Source organism: Struthio camelus, chromosome 10 (genome assembly GCF_040807025.1).
Source record: "Struthio camelus isolate bStrCam1 chromosome 10, bStrCam1.hap1, whole genome shotgun sequence".
NCBI classification, from domain to species: Eukaryota; Metazoa; Chordata; class Aves; order Struthioniformes; family Struthionidae; genus Struthio; species Struthio camelus.
This window is the reverse complement of record NC_090951.1, coordinates 22,296,702-22,313,988: the sequence shown is the minus strand read 5'-3', so window position 1 is coordinate 22,313,988 and position 17,287 is coordinate 22,296,702. Positions and strand designations below refer to the sequence as shown.

General features: G+C 74.9%; 5 protein-coding genes across 6 annotated transcripts in view; 3 read left to right on the top strand and 2 right to left on the bottom strand.

Annotated features, from left to right (window-relative positions):
- ZNRF1 (zinc and ring finger 1) overlaps nt 1-4,840 on the top strand; it is a 32,768-nt gene extending 27,928 nt beyond the window's left edge. The window contains exons 2-5 of the mRNA XM_068956415.1: nt 1,312-1,407; nt 2,398-2,503; nt 2,756-2,846; nt 3,498-4,840. Of these exons, the coding sequence (XP_068812516.1) occupies nt 1,312-1,407; nt 2,398-2,503; nt 2,756-2,813 (260 nt within the window). The 3' untranslated portion in view covers nt 2,814-2,846; nt 3,498-4,840. The remainder of the gene's footprint in view (nt 1-1,311; nt 1,408-2,397; nt 2,504-2,755; nt 2,847-3,497) is intronic.
- Nucleotides 4,841-5,247: 407 nt separating this feature from the next.
- On the bottom strand, nt 5,248-9,812 carry LOC138068542 (probable D-lactate dehydrogenase, mitochondrial). 2 transcript variants are annotated; one of them, XM_068956414.1, is made up of 11 exons: nt 9,698-9,812; nt 9,478-9,590; nt 7,386-7,527; nt 7,162-7,303; nt 6,815-6,974; nt 6,525-6,724; nt 6,304-6,432; nt 6,065-6,192; nt 5,869-5,959; nt 5,650-5,761; nt 5,248-5,570 (listed from the first exon to the last, which is right to left on the bottom strand). In XM_068956414.1, the coding sequence occupies exons 1-11, from the start codon at nt 9,758-9,760 to the stop codon at nt 5,405-5,407; spliced, it is 1,446 nt and encodes a 481-aa protein (XP_068812515.1). In that variant the 5' UTR covers nt 9,761-9,812; the 3' UTR covers nt 5,248-5,404. The 2 variants fall into 2 exon arrangements, with proteins under 2 accessions (XP_068812515.1, XP_068812514.1); XM_068956413.1 differs by having other exon boundaries at nt 6,525-6,974; nt 9,698-9,805.
- A 172-nt stretch (nt 9,813-9,984) lies between these two features.
- On the bottom strand, nt 9,985-11,966 carry LOC138068399 (chymotrypsinogen 2-like). The gene is made up of 7 exons (XM_068955712.1): nt 11,830-11,966; nt 11,641-11,744; nt 11,470-11,549; nt 11,279-11,357; nt 10,474-10,654; nt 10,249-10,382; nt 9,985-10,172 (listed from the first exon to the last, which is right to left on the bottom strand). The coding sequence occupies exons 1-7, from the start codon at nt 11,903-11,905 to the stop codon at nt 10,011-10,013; spliced, it is 816 nt and encodes a 271-aa protein (XP_068811813.1). The 5' UTR covers nt 11,906-11,966; the 3' UTR covers nt 9,985-10,010.
- A 600-nt stretch (nt 11,967-12,566) lies between these two features.
- Nucleotides 12,567-14,572, top strand: LOC138068405 (chymotrypsinogen 2-like). Its single transcript, XM_068955764.1, has 7 exons — nt 12,567-12,715; nt 12,801-12,904; nt 12,996-13,075; nt 13,188-13,266; nt 13,903-14,083; nt 14,175-14,308; nt 14,385-14,572. The coding sequence occupies exons 1-7, from the start codon at nt 12,640-12,642 to the stop codon at nt 14,544-14,546; spliced, it is 816 nt and encodes a 271-aa protein (XP_068811865.1). The 5' UTR covers nt 12,567-12,639; the 3' UTR covers nt 14,547-14,572.
- Nucleotides 14,573-14,720: 148 nt separating this feature from the next.
- LOC138068455 (probable D-lactate dehydrogenase, mitochondrial) lies at nt 14,721-17,224 on the top strand. The gene is made up of 4 exons (XM_068955932.1): nt 14,721-14,828; nt 14,947-15,059; nt 16,296-16,437; nt 16,520-17,224. Exons 1-4 carry the CDS (start codon nt 14,766-14,768, stop codon nt 16,766-16,768), a joined length of 567 nt encoding a protein of 188 aa, XP_068812033.1. The 5' UTR covers nt 14,721-14,765; the 3' UTR covers nt 16,769-17,224.
- Nucleotides 17,225-17,287: the final 63 nt, after the last annotated feature.

Below are 17,287 nucleotides of genomic sequence, written 5' to 3'. Positions count from 1 at the left end.
TTCATCCTCCGATAATTTGTATACGTTCCTTTGCTCGTCTTTCCTGGCCAGGCTTTGCGTAGCTATGAAGAAAGCTCTTAAAGCAGCACTGCAGTCAAACCTGATCTGCTTTGAGAAGTCGGGTCCTTAACGGCGGGGGCACAGGCGCTGGCTGCGCCGCCGCGGACGGGGCCGGGGAGGCGAGCGTGCCGCGGGCAGGGGCCACGGGCGGCCCGCGGGAGGCGGGTCAGGGCCTTTCTGGGCTACGCGTGACGCCGGGGCCCCGGCAGCGCTGCCCTGGCCGCAGGGGCCCTTCGCAGGGTCCCCAGCAGCGATCTCTGCGCAAGGCCATCGCAGCTCAGCTGCTTTGCCGGTGACGGGCCGGGCTTAGCCGGGGGCAAAGGGCCGCACTGAGCGCCGGGGTGTCGCGTGCGGACGCGCTGGCCCCGCCGCGCGGGTGCCATGCCTCGCCTGCGAGCTGCAAGTGTAAAACTGCCGCCAGGAACGGGGTGGGGGGAAAAAAAAAAAAAAAGCGTTGGGATGAAGCAAAGGGCAAAACGCAGCTCCCAGCTGGCTCTTAATTGCTCTCGGTTGCGAGCAGAGAAATGAGACAAAGAGCTGGGGTGAGATTAGCGAGCGGGGCCGAGGGCGATGGGATCAGGCTGGGAGAGCGGGGGGGCGAAGCGGGGGGCGAGCGCGGAGCAGCGGCAGGGCCCCGAGCCCGGGCGGACGGTCAGGCTGGGCCCGGGGCGCCGGCGGCGGCGGCGGGTGCCGCCTTCGGGAGAGGGCTCGGCGCAGGGCAGCAGCGACCCGCCGCGGGACGGCTGCGACCACCTCCCGGTGTGGCGGCATGGGGCAGCGCTGGTGACCGCTGCGGAGGCGGCTGCTGTACCCTCGGCAGGGGGGACGTGCCCCCCCCCCCCAAACGCCGGGCTCCCAGACGGGCTCGCTGCCCCTGCGTGCTGCGGCCGTGGCTGCTGCTCGCCCTTTAAGGCTCAGCGACAGCTGATGGCCACGTGCGCGCTGCCTTGGCACGCTCCCCGTGCCCTCTGCGAGCTGGGCGCGGGCACGGCCGGCGGGCCGCGGCGGGCGGCCGGCCCCCGCGCGCCCGGGATGAGCATGCGCCCGGCCGCCGGCGGGTGCTGCGTGGCGTCGCGCGCGTCAGCATGCAGGCGGCAGGTGAGGGGGCTGCCCGCTGCGGCCTCCCGCCGGCGGCCAGGGCGCAGGCCGCCCGCCCGCCGCTTGGCTCGGCGCCTCCCCGGACGCGGACGAGCTGGAGCCGGGCTCTCCTCCCGCCCTCGCTCATGGCTCTTCTCTCTGCTCTCCCTCCAGGTTTCAAGTGCCCCATTTGCTCCAAATCCGTGGCTTCTGACGAGATGGAAATGCACTTTATCATGTGTCTGAGCAAACCTCGCCTCTCCTACAACGGTAAGGGCCCGCGCCAGGCTGCGCGGGGGACGCAGCGTCCTGCTGGCTTGGGACGGCTCCGAGCAGGCTAGAGAGAGAGACGCTTGCCACAGGCAGCTCGGCCAGACGGCTCGGCTCGGGGCGCTGCGGGCGTGCCAAGAGGGCCGTGCTCCAGCTGACCGCCGCAGCTCGCTGGTCCCTGCACCGCTCTGCTCCTCGCCTTGCCCTGTCGCTTTTGCTCTGGGGCACGGGGAGCGCTGCCCCCTCCCCGTGTTGCTCACCGTGGCGTGCCGTGCCGGAGGGAGCCGTCCTGGGCGGGCGTCCTGCCTGGTGAGGGCAGGGACGTGTGTCCTCCTCCAAGGCTGACGCTCCAAGGGTCCTCCTGGGGATAATTTAAACCCTGCCCGGCTGGCAGAGAGGTCTAGTGGGTCGAGCGCGGGGTCTGCAGGCTCTGCTACACGCTCTCGCTCGGTGCGGCTCAGTTGCCCTGCATCTCCTGTGCTCTGCCCGACTGCTCAGGGAGGGGTGATGCTCACGCCCTCCATGGTGACGCTTTCTTGGAAACCAGGGAGAGGGGTTGTGTTTGCTGCCGCTTATCCGCTGGGCTGGAGCTTGGCACATCCACAGAGCACAACCTCCTCCTTCTGATGGGGGACCAGCAAGGCCCGGCTCAACAGGAAACCCGGGCGAGCTGGCCCTCGGCGCACCTCTGCCCCGCTGCTGCCGGGGCCCCCTTTCACAGCGCCCTCCTCGGCACCCCCTCCCGGGGTGCTGCAATCGCCCCAGCCCCGTCTCCGCTCCACGTCCGCACCTGGGCCTCCCGCCAGCATAGTGCTGCCGCCGCCGCTCGGCTGCTCGTTTCCAGCCGCTCTGCCTCCACGGATGTGGCCACGGCCTCCCCTCCGTCAGGGCCGTGCCTGGGGCTCCTCGCGGCCCTGCCTCCCACCTCCGGGCGGCCGCGGGAGGGGACCGTGGCGCATCTCACCTCGCTCCCCTCTCTTCTCCTCCTAGATGACGTGCTGACCAAGGACGCCGGCGAGTGCGTGATCTGCTTGGAGGAGCTGCTGCAGGGGGACACGATAGCCAGGCTGCCCTGCCTCTGCATTTATCACAAAAGGTACCGCGCAGGCAGCACGCCTGCTTCAGCTCTGTCCTGGGAGACACCGGGGTGACGGGACACAGGACAGGGCCCACGCTGGCTGCGGGAAGGGGACAGCAGCCAGGCAGGTGGCACGTGCCACTGCCTGCTCCTCCCTGGTGTCCACATAAAGCACCAAGCGGCCTGCCCAAGCGGACAGAGGGGTTTGGGGGGGCAGCCCGAGGGCTGGCGCTGTGCGGTGTGGCGCGTGACGCTCTCTCCTCTCTCCAGCTGTATAGATTCATGGTTTGAAGTGAACAGATCTTGCCCAGAGCATCCTTCTGATTGACCCACTGGGCGTGCTTGCTGACTTCTCTCTAAGGTGAGCCTGGCTGCGCGCCGCCTCGTCCTCGTGGCGGGGATGGGGAGAGCGGTTGTTTTTGTGATGAGCCCGTTTCGCTTGACTGCTCTGAGCTCCAGGGCTTTCTCTTCTACGTAGTGTTCGCCCTGGGCCTTCGGTGGGGCTTTTTTAGCTACGCTAACCCAGAAGAGGTTTTCGTAGAAGGACCTGCGCTCTCGCAGCGCAGACAGGAGGGTAGAGCGTCTCGGGTCCTTTTTCAAGCATGCTCCAAAGCGTGTTGGCCGCTGGAGGGGAACGGACACGTGTCTGAAGCAGGCAGCGAGGGGCAGGCAACGTGCCGAGAGCTGCACTAGCAGGAAACCCCCTTGCTGGGGGCGAGCAGGGGTCCGGGCAGAAGGGCAGGCTGCGGGGAGACGGCAGGGATCACAGTGCTCTGACGTGAGCCCGGCCGCAGCAAAGCGAGCGGGATCGCCGGCTGCGTCCGCCTCCGCGCCCCCGCCAACGCGCGCTGCTTTTGATGCGTGGCGTGGTGCCGGCCAAAGCAGAGCTCGAAGAACAACTGCTTCTCCCCGCTCTCCCCGCCGGCCCGGGGTGGGCTGGGGTGGCTGTCGCTCCGGCATCCGCGTTGCAGGCCGCGCTCACACGGGCTCGTCTCTGTCTCTGTCTTCGCAGGGCACCTTGCTATACCTGCTGTACCTCCTCTCCCTGTCCCACCCGCCCCGTCTGGAGTTTTGGGCTGACTTTAAATTCCTCAAGAAGAAGAAAAAAAAAAAAAAAACAACCCAGAAACTTGAATCCACTTGGGACAACGGCGAATTTTTTTATTTTATTTTATTATTTTTATTTGTTTTTTTAATTTAAAGGATTTAAAAAAAAAATAACATCCAGGAGAGACAGTGTCAGAAAAGCAGAGCGACCTGCTCTCGCCTCTGCACCTGCCGGCGTGGGGAGAGACCTGCCCACCAGGGAGGCCACGGGAATGCTCTTGCCGCCCTCGGCCAAAACCCTGCCATGATGTTTGGCTTTTCTTCCCGAAACGAATGGAAAAGCTGCCAGGGGACAGCTGGCCAAACGGAGCACGCGGTATTTCTCACTGGCACCCTCATCTCCCACCTGGACTCGCCTGGCGCCCCGGGGGCTCTGCTCGGTTTCTTTTGCACTGACTAACGGGAATTTTCTCCTCTGTCCCGTCTCCCTTTTGGAGATCGCCAACCCGGACCTGGCAGGGTGAGCCAGGGACTCTGCCCCACGCCGGGAGCGGGGCCGCTGCTCTTCCCCTGCAGAGGCGCTGGGCGGGGGCGGGGGGGGGTCCTGTCTTTCAAGTGTTTACAACAACAACAAAAAAAGAGAAAACCAACAAAAACAAGACAAAAAAAAACAAAACAAAAAACGAAGCTTCGTGTTGACTGGCGTGTTCTTCGATTTGAGCTTCCCTGCCCCGGTGATGTTTACAGACTGGTCACTCTTTAACTCAGCTATAACCACTCAGAGACTGAACAGCCGCAGCATCCCCGCCGCCCCCCCGTCCCGTCGCCGTCGGACTCCTGTTGCCAAAAACGCCCCCCCCCCTTTCTTTCCGTCGCCTTGTGAGTTGAAAGCTTGGAGGAAGGGGATGGCGGGGGGGGGGGGGGGGAGTCTCCCAACAGCCCCGTGACTGCGAGTGTCTCGGCCAGACGCCGGTGGCCTCCTATCCGGCCCGTGAGGGTTGCTTTGACGTGTTTCCCCCCTTCCAGGAGATGCTGAAGCCGAGTCATTTTATTGCCGTGCCCCCTGCCCGTCCCCGTCCCCTCCCAGCGCGGCGGGCATGTTTTCTTTGGTGAGACCTCCCCCGCCGGTGGCCGTGCCCCTGCGGGAAACTTTCTGTATTTATATATGAAAAAAAAATCCCGGAAACCGGAAAACAAAAAAAAAAAAAAAACCAAGAGTTCAGAGCTTGGGGGGAGCTTCCTTCATTAGTCAAGGTGTTTTGATATGGTATTAAAACAATGTTCAATAAAATATTCACTGTTATTTTATTTCACTGGCTTTTTTGGTGAAGCAGACGCTGCCTGCCGGGCTGCAGCGCCGGGCCCTCGACCCTCTGGCGACGCTCGCGGTGCTGAGCGCGCGGAGGCGGGGGGGCGATTCAACCTTTGCAGCCCGAGCGCTTTCCCGTGGCACCCATCGCCCGCCCGCCGCCCTCGGCGCGGCTCGGCTCGGCTCCCGCGGGCCGGCAGGCGGGCGGCAAGGGCGGCAGCCCCGTGGCGGGGCCGGGCCGCGTGCGGCAGGGCGGCGCGGCGGCTGGCAGCGCCTGGTGCGGCTGGGCACAGCCGCCGCCGCTGCGCCTGGCACGGCCGAGGGGGCTCCAGCTGCGCGGCGCCGAGCAGGCGGCGGCGGCGGGGCCCGAGGCCCTTTACGGTGCCCAAACGTCACGACAGAGGGCCGCAGAGATAAAACACGCATGCTTTATTTGAGGTTTCCAAGGTCCGTGGCCCATCAGACCACAGCAGTGGGGGCCCCCGGGGGGGAGACAGGGGGCCGGCAGCCCGGCGGGAGCAGGATGGGGGTCATTCCCCGGGACTGGGGGTGCCCAGGCCCGGTCACAGCACCTTCCCGGGGTTCATGAGGTTCTTGGGGTCCAGCGCAGCCTTGATGTGGCGCATGGTGGCCAGGGCCTCCTCGCCCACCTCCTCGCGCAGCAGCGCCCGCTTGCCCAGCCCCACGCCGTGCTCCCCGGTGCAGGTGCCGTCCAGGGCCAGCGCCCGCCTGCATCAGGAGGGGCCACGTGTGGCATCAGGAAGGGCCAGGGGTGGCCCCAGCGCGGCCTCACGCTGCCCACACCCACCTGCCCAGGCGGTCGGTGAAGTCCTTGACGCGCCGGGTCTCGTCGGGGTCCTCAGGGTCAAAGATGAGGATGCAGTGGAAGTTCCCGTCACCCACGTGTCCTACCAAGGGCCCTGCGGGGACACGCGAGGCTCAGGGGTGGCCGGCTCGGGGGCTGTGACCCCCCCCCCAGGCTCGGACACGGGAGGGCTCGGGGGGCAGGTGGGTGGCCCCAGCGTACCAGTGAGGCCAGACTCCTCCAGGTCCCTCTTGGTCTCCACCACGATGTCGGGCAGGCGGGAGATGGGCACGCAGACGTCTGTGGAGTAGCCCTGGGCAGGGGCACAGGCACAGCTGTCGCCGCAGGCCGGACCCTGCCCCGGCGGCCCTGGGCGCCCGCAGCGGCGGCCCGGCCGGGGCCGCGGAGCCCCGCTCACCTTGCAGCCGGGCCGCAGGGCCAGGGCGGCGTACCAGGCGTTGTGGCGAGCGGCCCAGAGGCGGTTGCGCTCCTCCGCCTCCTGGGCCCAGGCGAAGTCGGAGCCGCCGTGCAGCCGGGCGAGCTCCTCTGCGGCGGGGACGGCCAGCCCGGCGCCGGGGCCCGGCCGCGGTCACCAGGGCCGGCCGCGCCGTCGGGCTCTGCCGCCGCCGGGCGCATCCCCCCGCTCCCCGGCCCTACCTGTCTGCCGGACCTGCTCGGCCAGGCTGTGCTGGGAGCCGTGGAGCTCCAGGAAGAGCGTGGGCGCCGCGGGCAGCTCGACCCCGCTGTAGCGGCTGCAGGCGCCCACCATCACCTCATCCAGGAACTCTGGGGCGAGACGGGCGGCCGTGAGCGGCGGTGGGGGGACGGGGGACCGCCTGGCCGTCCCGCTCCCAGCCCGGGCCCCCGCGGGGACCCACCGATGCGGGCCACGGGCACGGCGGCCTGCAGGACGCTGACGGTGCAGTCCACGGCCGCCCGGACGCTGGGGAAGGCGCTCACGGCCGCCACCACCGCCTCGGGGACGGGGTGCAGGCGCAGCGTCGCCCGCGTCAGGAAGCCCAGGGTGCCCTCGGAGCCCACGAAGAGCGACGTCAGGTCATAGCCGGCTGCGCTCTTCCTGCCGCGGGCGACGGGGGCCGGGTGAGGGCGGCCGCCCCCCTGCACCCATGGCCCTGGCCCCCCCGGCCGGCTCCAGCCTCGCCGGTACCTGAAGTGGCGCCCGGGGCCGGCCGTGTGGAGCAGGCGCCCGTCCGGCAGCACCACGCGCAGGTTGACTACGTTGGGCCTCATGGTGCCGTAGCGCACGGCGTTGGTGCCCGAGGCGCCCGTGGCCGCCATGCCGCACAGCGAGGCGTCCGCCCCCGGGTCTGGGGAGACAGGAAACCGGCGGGTGGCGGCTGGGGACACCTGGTCTTGGTGCCCCAGCGGCACCATCCCCGCTCCCCTGCCACCGCCAGCCCCAAGGGCAATCGCAGGCGCTCGGCTTCCCCCCAGTCCCCCCAGGTCCCCCTGCTCTGCCACCGACACCCCGGGGCCCCAGCGCCCGTGCGGTACCGACGGGGAACCAGAGCCCGCTGGCGCGCAGGTAGCTGTTGAGGGCCTTGCGCGTCACCCCGGGCTCCACCGCCACCGTGAAGTCCTCGACGCGCAGCTCCGAGATGCGGTCCATGCGGCTCAGGTCGAAGCACACGCCGCCCTGGCGCCCACGGCCCACGGCCGGCTCAGACGGGCCCGCGCCGCGGCTCAGCCCGGCCGCCCGCGGCGCTGCGGCCCCGTACCTGCACGGCGGTGACGCCGCCCTCGAGGCCGGTGCCCGTGCCGAAGGGCACCATGGGCACGTCGCAGCGGTAGCACAGGGCCGCCAGCTCCTGCACCTGCGCCACGTCCCGGGGCCACACCACGGCGTCCGGGGGGGCGCAGCTGCGGTGACAGAGCGGGCAGAGCTGCCCCCGCCGCCGGCCACCGCCGGGGCGGCCGCGGGGCCCCTGCTCCGTGCCCGGCGCTGCCCGCCCCGGCGCTGCCCGCCGGCCGAGCTGGGGCCGCCGCCGCCACCCGGGGCCGGGGCCGGGGCCGCTCCCCACGGCCGGGGCCGCAGCCCGTGGGGCCCCCGGGACCCGCCGCCTCCCGCGGGGTCGGGGCGCGGGGATCCCGCCCGGGCTGCAGCCGCTGAGCCCCGGCGCTGCCCCGGCCGTGGGGGCGCCACGCGGGGGGCCGGGCCGGGCCGGGCCGCCCGGGAGAGGAGCCGCGTGGGGGGGGGGGGGGAGATGGGCCGGGCCGGGCGTGGAAGGAGCCGCGCGTGGGGGGAGATGGGCCGGGCTGGGGGAGGAGCCGCGCGGGGGGGGCGGAGGAGGCGGGTCGGGCCTGGGGAGGAGCCGCGCGTGGGGGGGAGATGGGCCGGCCCGGGCTGGAGAAGGAGCCGCGTGGGGGGGGATGGGCCGGCCCTGGCGTGGAAGGAGCCGCGCGTGGGGGGGAGGCGGGGCGGGGCAGGGGAGGAGCCGCGCGTGGGGGAGATGGGCCGGCCCGGGCGTGGAAGGAGCCGCGCGTGGGGGGAGATGGGCCGGGCCGGGGGAGGAGCCGCGCGGGGGGGGGGGAGGAGGCGGGTCGGGCCGGGGGAGGAGCCGCGCGTGGAGGGGAGATGGGCCGGGCTGGGGGAGGAGCCGCGCGGGGGGGGCGGAGGAGGCGGGTCGGGCCTGGGGAGGAGCCGCGCGTGGGGGGGAGATGGGCCGGCCCGGGCTGGAGAAGGAGCCGCGTGGGGGGGGATGGGCCGGCCCTGGCGTGGAAGGAGCCGCGCGTGGGGGGGAGGCGGGGCGGGGCAGGGGAGGAGCCGCGCGTGGGGGAGATGGGCCGGCCCGGGCGTGGAAGGAGCCGCGCGTGGGGGGAGATGGGCCGGGCCGGGGGAGGAGCCGCGCGGGGGGGGGGGAGGAGGCGGGTCGGGCCGGGGGAGGAGCCGCGCGTGGAGGGGAGATGGGCCGGGCTGGGGGAGGAGCCGCGCGGGGGGGGCGGAGGAGGCGGGTCGGGCCTGGGGAGGAGCCGCGCGTGGGGGGGAGATGGGCCGGCCCGGGCTGGAGAAGGAGCCGCGTGGGGGGGGATGGGCCGGCCCTGGCGTGGAAGGAGCCGCGCGTGGGGGGGAGGCGGGGCGGGGCAGGGGAGGAGCCGCGCGTGGGGGAGATGGGCCGGCCCGGGCGTGGAAGGAGCCGCGCGTGGGGGGAGATGGGCCGGGCCGGGGGAGGAGCCGCGCGGGGGGGGGGAGGAGGCGGGTCGGGCCGGGGGAGGAGCCGCGCGTGGAGGGGAGATGGGCCGGCCCGGGCTGGGGAAGGAGCCGCGTGGGGGGGGATGGGCCGGCCCGGGCTGGGGAAGGAGCCGCGTGGGGGAGGATGGGCCGGCCCGGGCGTGGAAGGAGCCGCGCGGGGGGGGGAGGCGGGGCGGGGCAGGGGAGGAGCCGCGCAGGGGGGAGATGGGCCGGGCTGGGGGAGGAGCCGCGCGTGGGGGGGAGATGGGCCGGGCTGGAGGAGGAGCCGCGCGCAGGGGGGAGGAGGCGGGTCGGGCCGGGGAAGGAGCCGCGCGTGGAGGGGAGATGGGCTGGCCCGGGCGTGGAAGGAGCCGCGCGGGGGGGAGATGGGCCGGGCTGGAGGAGGACCCGCGCGTGGGGGGGGCGAGATGGCCCGGGCTGGAGGAGGAGCCGCGCGTGGGGGGGGAGGAGGCGGGTCGGGCCTGGGGAGGAGCCGCGCGTGGAGGGGAGATGGGCCGGCCCGGGCGTGGAAGGAGCCGCGCGCGGGGGAGATGGGCCGGCCCTGGCGTGGAAGGAGCCGCGCGTGGGCGCCGCCGTTGCTTTTCGCGGCCTCGGCGCCGGCCCGCGCCCCGGGCACCGACCTGTGCACGGACTCGTCGCGGCCGTGCTGCTCCCGCACCGCCGCGGCCGTGGAGACGTGGGGCGCCCCGGCCACGGCCCTCAGCGCCTCCACGAAGTCGGCGGGCAGCGGGCGCTGCGGGGCGGCGCGGGCCCCGGTCACGGCGGGCTCGGACCGGCCCCGCCCCGGCCCCCCGGCCCCCCGGCCCCCCGGCCCCGGGCCCGAGCCGAGCCCCGGCCCACCTTGGCGCAGCAGCCCCGGCGCCCGCCGGCCCCCGCCAGCCCCAGCAGCCGCCGCACGGCCATGCCGGCGACGCCAGCGCGAAGAGCCCCGGCCCGAGCGGCGGCGCCCGCGGCCCGGCCCGGCCCCTCCGGCCCCCCCGTGCGGCGCCGGCCCGCCCCGGCCCCGGCCCCGGCCCCGGCGCCGCCGCCTTAAGGTGGCCCCGACCCCGACCCCGGCCCGGCCCGGCCCGGCCCCGGCCCGGCCCGGCCCCGGCCCCGGCCCCGGCGCGAGCAGGCGGAGGCGCCGGGCTGCTGCAGCGCTTTATTGCCGGCCTCAGTTGGCCGCCAGGATGGAGTCGATCCAGGCGCGGAGCGCGGTGACGCGCGCGTAGACGCCGGGCACGGAGGGCGAGCACGAGCTGCTGCCCCACGACACGATGCCCACCAGGGTCCAGGCGCCGTCCTTCTGGCACACCAGCGGGCCCCCGGAGTCGCCCTGCGGGGAGCCGCGTGAGCGGGCCGCCGGGCCAGCCGGGCGCCGGGCCGCGGCGGCCGCGCCGGCGGGCACGTACCATGCAGGAGGAGGCGCCGGCGCCGCCCGCGCACACCATCACGTCGGCGATGCGGTACCCCCAGTACTGCTTGCACTGCGCGTTGGTGAGCAGCGGCAGGGCCGCCTGCTGCAGCACCGCCGGCGTCTGGGCGGCTGCAAGGCGACCCGCCGAGCGGCGTCAGCGCCCGCCGCGGCCCCGCCGAGGGCGGCGCGGGGCAGCGGGCGCGGGCCGCCGGCGCCTTACCCTGCGGGTCGGTGAGGCCCCAGCCCGTGGTGACGCACGTCAGGCCGCCGGGGAAGTCGTCGGAGGCCTCGGGCAGGCACACGGGCGACACGCGGGCCGTCAGCCGCGCCGGCGTGGCCAGTTTGAGCAGCGTGATGTCGTTGCGGATCGTCAGCAGGTTGAACTTGGGGTTCTTGAAGACCTGGGGCAGGCGGGCACCGCTCCCAGCACCCCGGCACCCCCGCGACACGGCCCCCGCCGCGGGGCGTCCGGCCGGGCCGCAGCGCCGACCGGGGCCCCCTCCCGGGACTGAGGGCAGCCGCGGAGCAGACCCCGCGACCCGGGGCGGACGGCGCTCCGCGAGCAGACCCAGCCCGGCTGGGTCTGAGAGGTGCCAGGGACATGCGAGCGGCCAGGGCACCCCGGGGACTGACGGGGCCGGACGGGGCGCGACCCCAACGCTCAGGACGGACGGGGGCGCCGGGCACCAGACCTCCCCGCCGCCAGGGCTGGCACAGAGCAGGGACCCGTTGGGCTGCTGATGACCCCGGGAGCAGACCCCAGCCCGGGGCTACTGGGGACCACGGACACCCCAGGGACACCCCCAGGGCCTGCTGGGGACACTGGCGGCCAGACCCCAACCCCAGGCGCTGACGGGTGCCAGGGACACGGGCAGCAAGCAGAGCCCACAGCTGGGGACCGCGAGATGGGGCCGGCGAGGAGCCGCTCTCCTGGCCCCGGCCCCGGCCCCGGCCCCGGCCCCGGCGGGGCTCTTGGCCCCAGCACCCACGCGGGATGCCCGACGCAGCCTGGCGTGCAACGGTACCTGCTTGATGGCCATCACCTGCACGTCCGCGGAGGACGAGGCCTGGTCGTACTCGCCCAGCACCACGCTGTCGGTGGTCCTGGGCGCGGGGCGGGCGCTGAGCACCGGTGCCGGGCCAGCCCTGCCCGACGCCCGGCCCCCGGTGCAGCCCCGCGGCTCCTGCCCGGCGCCGCGGCGCGGCCGCTGCCTACCTGACGTTGCAGTGGGCCGCGGTGACCACCCAGTTCTCACTGATGAGCGACCCGCCGCAGAAGTGGAAGCCGTTGTTGCGCTGGCGGGGAGCGCTGCGGTGAGCGGCCCGGCCCGGCGGCCCCGGCCCCGCTCCCGCCTCCCCCAGCCCGGCGCCGCCGCGGGGCTCTCACCTGCAGGGAGACCTGCCAGGGCCAGGAGCCGGGCACCGCCGGCTCCCCGTTGACGATGCGGCTGTAGCCGCGGATGACGGGTGCGATGGCGGGCACGCCGCAGCCTGCGGGGCAGAGGCAGCCGTGGGCCGGGGGCTCCGGCCGCGCCGGCCCCGCGCCCCCCCCGCCCGGCCCCTGCGCCCCACGCACCCGCCTTGGGCAGGGAGTCGGCGGCGCGGGCAGAGCCCGCCAGCGCCAGGCAGCCCAGCAGCCACAGCAGAGCCATCGCGTCTCTGGCAGGAGCAGGCCCGGCCTGGGGCTCGCTGCCCCTTTATCCCCGGGCTCTGGGAAGGGCCCAGGTGCCGGCCTTCTGCGCCCCGGCCTTGGGAGATAAGCGAGCCCCCGGCCCCCGCCGCGGCGCCGTGCCAGGGCTGGCAGAGGGGTGCCCACGTGGCCCAGCTCCGAGATGCCCTGCAGCCCAGGGACGGCTCCAAGACAACCAGGCAGCTCACACCTCTCTCCTCTCTCCCCTCACCGCTGACCCCGCCAGCCCCTCCGCGGCTCAGCCCTGCTGCGAGAGAGGGCGGCCGGGAACCTCAGGGCTGGAGCAAAGCGGGGGAGAGAACCAGGCGGCAGAGGGAGTGGGGCGCCCCGCGCCCAGGGCCACCGACACCGCGGCACGGCCGCGGCCCTGGCCAGCACGGCTGCAGGGTGCCAGGCCGGAGAAGGGGAGACAAGCCCGCTTCGGCCACGCAGGCGGTGCAGCGGGCAGGGCTGCGGGGGCAATGCCAGGCGCCCCCGGGACGGTTGTCTTGGAGCCGTCCCTGGGCTGCAGGGCATCTCGGAGCTGGGCCACGTGGGCACCCCTCTGCCAGCCCTGGCACGGCGCCGCGGCGGGGGCCGGGGGCTCGCTTATCTCCCAAGGCCGGGGCGCAGAAGGCCGGCACCTGGGCCCTTCCCAGAGCCCGGGGATAAAGGGGCGGCGAGCCCCAGGCCGGGCCTGCTCCTGCCAGAGACGCGATGGCTCTGCTGTGGCTGCTGGGCTGCCTGGCGCTGGCGGGCTCTGCCCGCGCCGCCGACTCCCTGCCCAAGGCGGGTGCGTGGGGCGCAGGGGCCGGGCGGGGGGGGCGCGGGGCCGGCGCGGCCGGAGCCCCCGGCCCACGGCTGCCTCTGCCCCGCAGGCTGCGGCGTGCCCGCCATCGCACCCGTCATCCGCGGCTACAGCCGCATCGTCAACGGGGAGCCGGCGGTGCCCGGCTCCTGGCCCTGGCAGGTCTCCCTGCAGGTGAGAGCCCCGCGGCGGCGCCGGGCTGGGGGAGGCGGGAGCGGGGCCGGGGCCGCCGGGCCGGGCCGCTCACCGCAGCGCTCCCCGCCAGCGCAACAACGGCTTCCACTTCTGCGGCGGGTCGCTCATCAGTGAGAACTGGGTGGTCACCGCGGCCCACTGCAACGTCAGGTAGGCAGCGGCCGCGCCGCGGCGCCGGGCAGGAGCCGCGGGGCTGCACCGGGGGCCGGGCGTCGGGCAGGGCTGGCCCGGCACCGGTGCTCAGCGCCCGCCCCGCGCCCAGGACCACTGACAGCGTGGTGCTGGGTGAGTACGACCAGGCCTCGTCCTCCGCGGACGTGCAGGTGATGGCCATCAAGCAGGTACCGTTGCACGCCAGGCTGCGTCGGGCATCCCGCGTGGGTGCTGGGGCCAAGAGCCCCGCCGGGGCCGGGGCCGGGGCCGGGGCCGGGGCCGGGGCCGGGGCCAGGAGAGCGGCTCCTCGCCGGCCCCATCTCGCGGTCCCCAGCTGTGGGCTCTGCTTGCTGCCCGTGTCCCTGGCACCCGTCAGCGCCTGGGGTTGGGGTCTGGCCGCCAGTGTCCCCAGCAGGCCCTGGGGGTGTCCCTGGGGTGTCCGTGGTCCCCAGTAGCCCCGGGCTGGGGTCTGCTCCCGGGGTCATCAGCAGCCCAACGGGTCCCTGCGCTGTGCCAGCCCTGGCGGCGGGGAGGTCTGGTGCCCGGCGCCCCCGTCCGTCCTGAGCGTTGGGGTCGCGCCCCGTCCGGCCCCGTCAGTCCCCGGGGTGCCCTGGCCGCTCGCATGTCCCTGGCACCTCTCAGACCCAGCCGGGCTGGGTCTGCTCGCGGAGCGCCGTCCGCCCCGGGTCGCGGGGTCTGCTCCGCGGCTGCCCTCAGTCCCGGGAGGGGGCCCCGGTCGGCGCTGCGGCCCGGCCGGACGCCCCGCGGCGGGGGCCGTGTCGCGGGGGTGCCGGGGTGCTGGGAGCGGTGCCCGCCTGCCCCAGGTCTTCAAGAACCCCAAGTTCAACCTGCTGACGATCCGCAACGACATCACGCTGCTCAAACTGGCCACGCCGGCGCGGCTGACGGCCCGCGTGTCGCCCGTGTGCCTGCCCGAGGCCTCCGACGACTTCCCCGGCGGCCTGACGTGCGTCACCACGGGCTGGGGCCTCACCGACCCGCAGGGTAAGGCGCCGGCGGCCCGCGCCCGCTGCCCCGCGCCGCCCTCGGCGGGGCCGCGGCGGGCGCTGACGCCGCTCGGCGGGTCGCCTTGCAGCCGCCCAGACGCCGGCGGTGCTGCAGCAGGCGGCCCTGCCGCTGCTCACCAACGCGCAGTGCAAGCAGTACTGGGGGTACCGCATCGCCGACGTGATGGTGTGCGCGGGCGGCGCCGGCGCCTCCTCCTGCATGGTACGTGCCCGCCGGCGCGGCCGCCGCGGCCCGGCGCCCGGCTGGCCCGGCGGCCCGCTCACGCGGCTCCCCGCAGGGCGACTCCGGGGGCCCGCTGGTGTGCCAGAAGGACGGCGCCTGGACCCTGGTGGGCATCGTGTCGTGGGGCAGCAGCTCGTGCTCGCCCTCCGTGCCCGGCGTCTACGCGCGCGTCACCGCGCTCCGCGCCTGGATCGACTCCATCCTGGCGGCCAACTGAGGCCGGCAATAAAGCGCTGCAGCAGCCCGGCGCCTCCGCCTGCTCGCGCCGGGGCCGGGGCCGGGGCCGGGGTCGGGGCCACCTTAAGGCGGCGGCGCCGGGGCCGGGGCCGGGGCCGGGGCCGGGGCGGGCCGGCGCCGCACGGGGGGGCCGGAGGGGCCGGGCCGGGCCGCGGGCGCCGCCGCTCGGGCCGGGGCTCTTCGCGCTGGCGTCGCCGGCATGGCCGTGCGGCGGCTGCTGGGGCTGGCGGGGGCCGGCGGGCGCCGGGGCTGCTGCGCCAAGGTGGGCCGGGGCTCGGCTCGGGCCCGGGGCCGGGGGGCCGGGGCGGGGGGCCGGGGCCGGGGGGCCGGGGCGGGGCCGGTCCGAGCCCGCCGTGACCGGGGCCCGCGCCGCCCCGCAGCGCCCGCTGCCCGCCGACTTCGTGGAGGCGCTGAGGGCCGTGGCCGGGGCGCCCCACGTCTCCACGGCCGCGGCGGTGCGGGAGCAGCACGGCCGCGACGAGTCCGTGCACAGGTCGGTGCCCGGGGCGCGGGCCGGCGCCGAGGCCGCGAAAAGCAACGGCGGCGCCCACGCGCGGCTCCTTCCACGCCCGGGCCGGCCCATCTCCCCCCCCGCGCGGCTCCTCCCCCCCCCCGCGCGGCTCCTCCCCCGGCCCGGCCCATCTCCCCCCACGCGCGGCTTCTTCCACGCCCGGGCCGGCCCATCTCCCCCCCACGCGCGGCTCTTTCCACTCCCGGGCTGGCCCATCTCGCCCCCCGCCCCCGCGCGGCTCCTCCCCCTCCTCGTCCCGCCTCACCCCCCCCACGGGGCTCCTTCCACGCCCGGGCCGGCCCATCTCCCCCCCCCCACTCGGCTCCTCCCCCGGCCCGGCCCATCTCGCCCCCCCCCCGCGCGGCTCCTCCTCCAGCCCGGCCCATCTCGCCCCCCCCACGCGCGGCTCCTCCTCCAGCCCGGCCCATCTCCCCCCCGCGCGGCTCCTTCCACGCCCGGGCCGGCCCATCTCCCCCCCGCGCGGCTCCTTCCACGCCAAGGCCGGCCCATCTCCCCCGCGCGCGGCTCCTTCCACGCCCGGGCCGGCCCATCTCCCCCCACGCGCGGCTCCTCCCCTGCCCTGCCTCCCCCCCACGCGCGGCTCTTTCCACTCCCGGGCCGGCCCATCTCGCCCCCCGCCCCCGCGCGGCTCCTCCCCCTCCTCGTCCCGCCTCACCCCCCCCCGCGCGGCTCCTTCCACGCCCGGGCCGGCCCATCTCCCCCCCCCCCACTCGGCTCCTCCCCCGGCCCGGCCCATCTCTCCCCCCCCCGCGCGGCTCCTCCCCCAGCCCGGCCCATCTCCCCCCCGCGCGGCTCCTCCCCTGCCCTGCCTCCCCTCCCCGCGCGGCTCTTTCCACGCCCGGCCCGGCCCGGCCCATCTCCCCCCCCCCACGCGGCTCCTCTCCCGGGCGGCCCGGCCCGGCCCGGCCCCCCGCGCGGCGCCCCCACGGCCGGGGCAGCGCCGGGGCTCAGCGGCTGCGGCCCGGGCGGGATCCCCGCGCCCCGACCCCGCGGGAGGCGGCGGGTCCCGGGGGCCCCACGGGCTGCGGCCCCGGCCGTGGGGAGCGGCCCCGGCCCCGGCCCCGGGTGGCGGCGGCGGCCCCAGCTCGGCCGGCGGGCAGCGCCGGGGCGGGCAGCGCCGGGCACGGAGCAGGGGCCCCGCGGCCGCCCCGGCGGTGGCCGGCGGCGGGGGCAGCTCTGCCCGCTCTGTCGCCGCAGCTGCGCCCCCCCGGACGCCGTGGTGTGGCCCCGGGACGTGGCGCAGGTGCAGGAGCTGGCGGCCCTGTGCTACCGCTGCGACGTGCCCATGGTGCCCTTCGGCACGGGCACCGGCCTCGAGGGCGGCGTCACCGCCGTGCAGGTACGGGGCCGCAGCGCCGCGGGCGGCCGGGCTGAGCCGCGGCGCGGGCCCGTCTGAGCCGGCCGTGGGCCGTGGGCGCCAGGGCGGCGTGTGCTTCGACCTGAGCCGCATGGACCGCATCTCGGAGCTGCGCGTCGAGGACTTCACGGTGGCGGTGGAGCCCGGGGTGACGCGCAAGGCCCTCAACAGCTACCTGCGCGCCAGCGGGCTCTGGTTCCCCGTCGGTACCGCACGGGCGCTGGGGCCCCGGGGTGTCGGTGGCAGAGCAGGGGGACCTGGGGGGACTGGGGGGCAGGGGTGTTGCTGGGGCTGGGGCTGCCGGGAGGGGTAGGCAGGGCAGCCAGGTGGCTCCAGTGCCCATGGCCTCTGCCATGGCACCAGACCTGGGGGCAGACACCGTGCTGTGCAGCGTGGTCAACGGCATGTGCTACAGCACCATGAGGCCCATCGTGTTCAACCTGCGCGTGGTGCTGCCGGCGAGGAGCACTGGACCCCAAGAACCTCGCGAACGCTGGGAAGGTGCTGTGACCATGTCTGGGCACCCCTTTGCCCCAGGGCACCCCAAAATCACCTGGCTGCCCCCGACTGCTCATAAAGTCCCTCAGCCGCAGGGAATCAGCCCTGTCCTGCTCCTGCCAGGCCAGGGCTGGCACAGCCACAGCCTCACTGCCCCACACTGCCAGCTGCCCTGGGACCCCCGCTCCGGGCTCAGTGGCCCCACTGCTTAGGTGGGGTAGGTCACAGATCCTGGAGACCTCAAATAAAATATGCCTGCATACATGCTTTCAAAGAGCCACGCCATCTTTCAGGAGAGATGGCCGAGTCCTGGCCGGAGGGCGGGGGGGGGCTG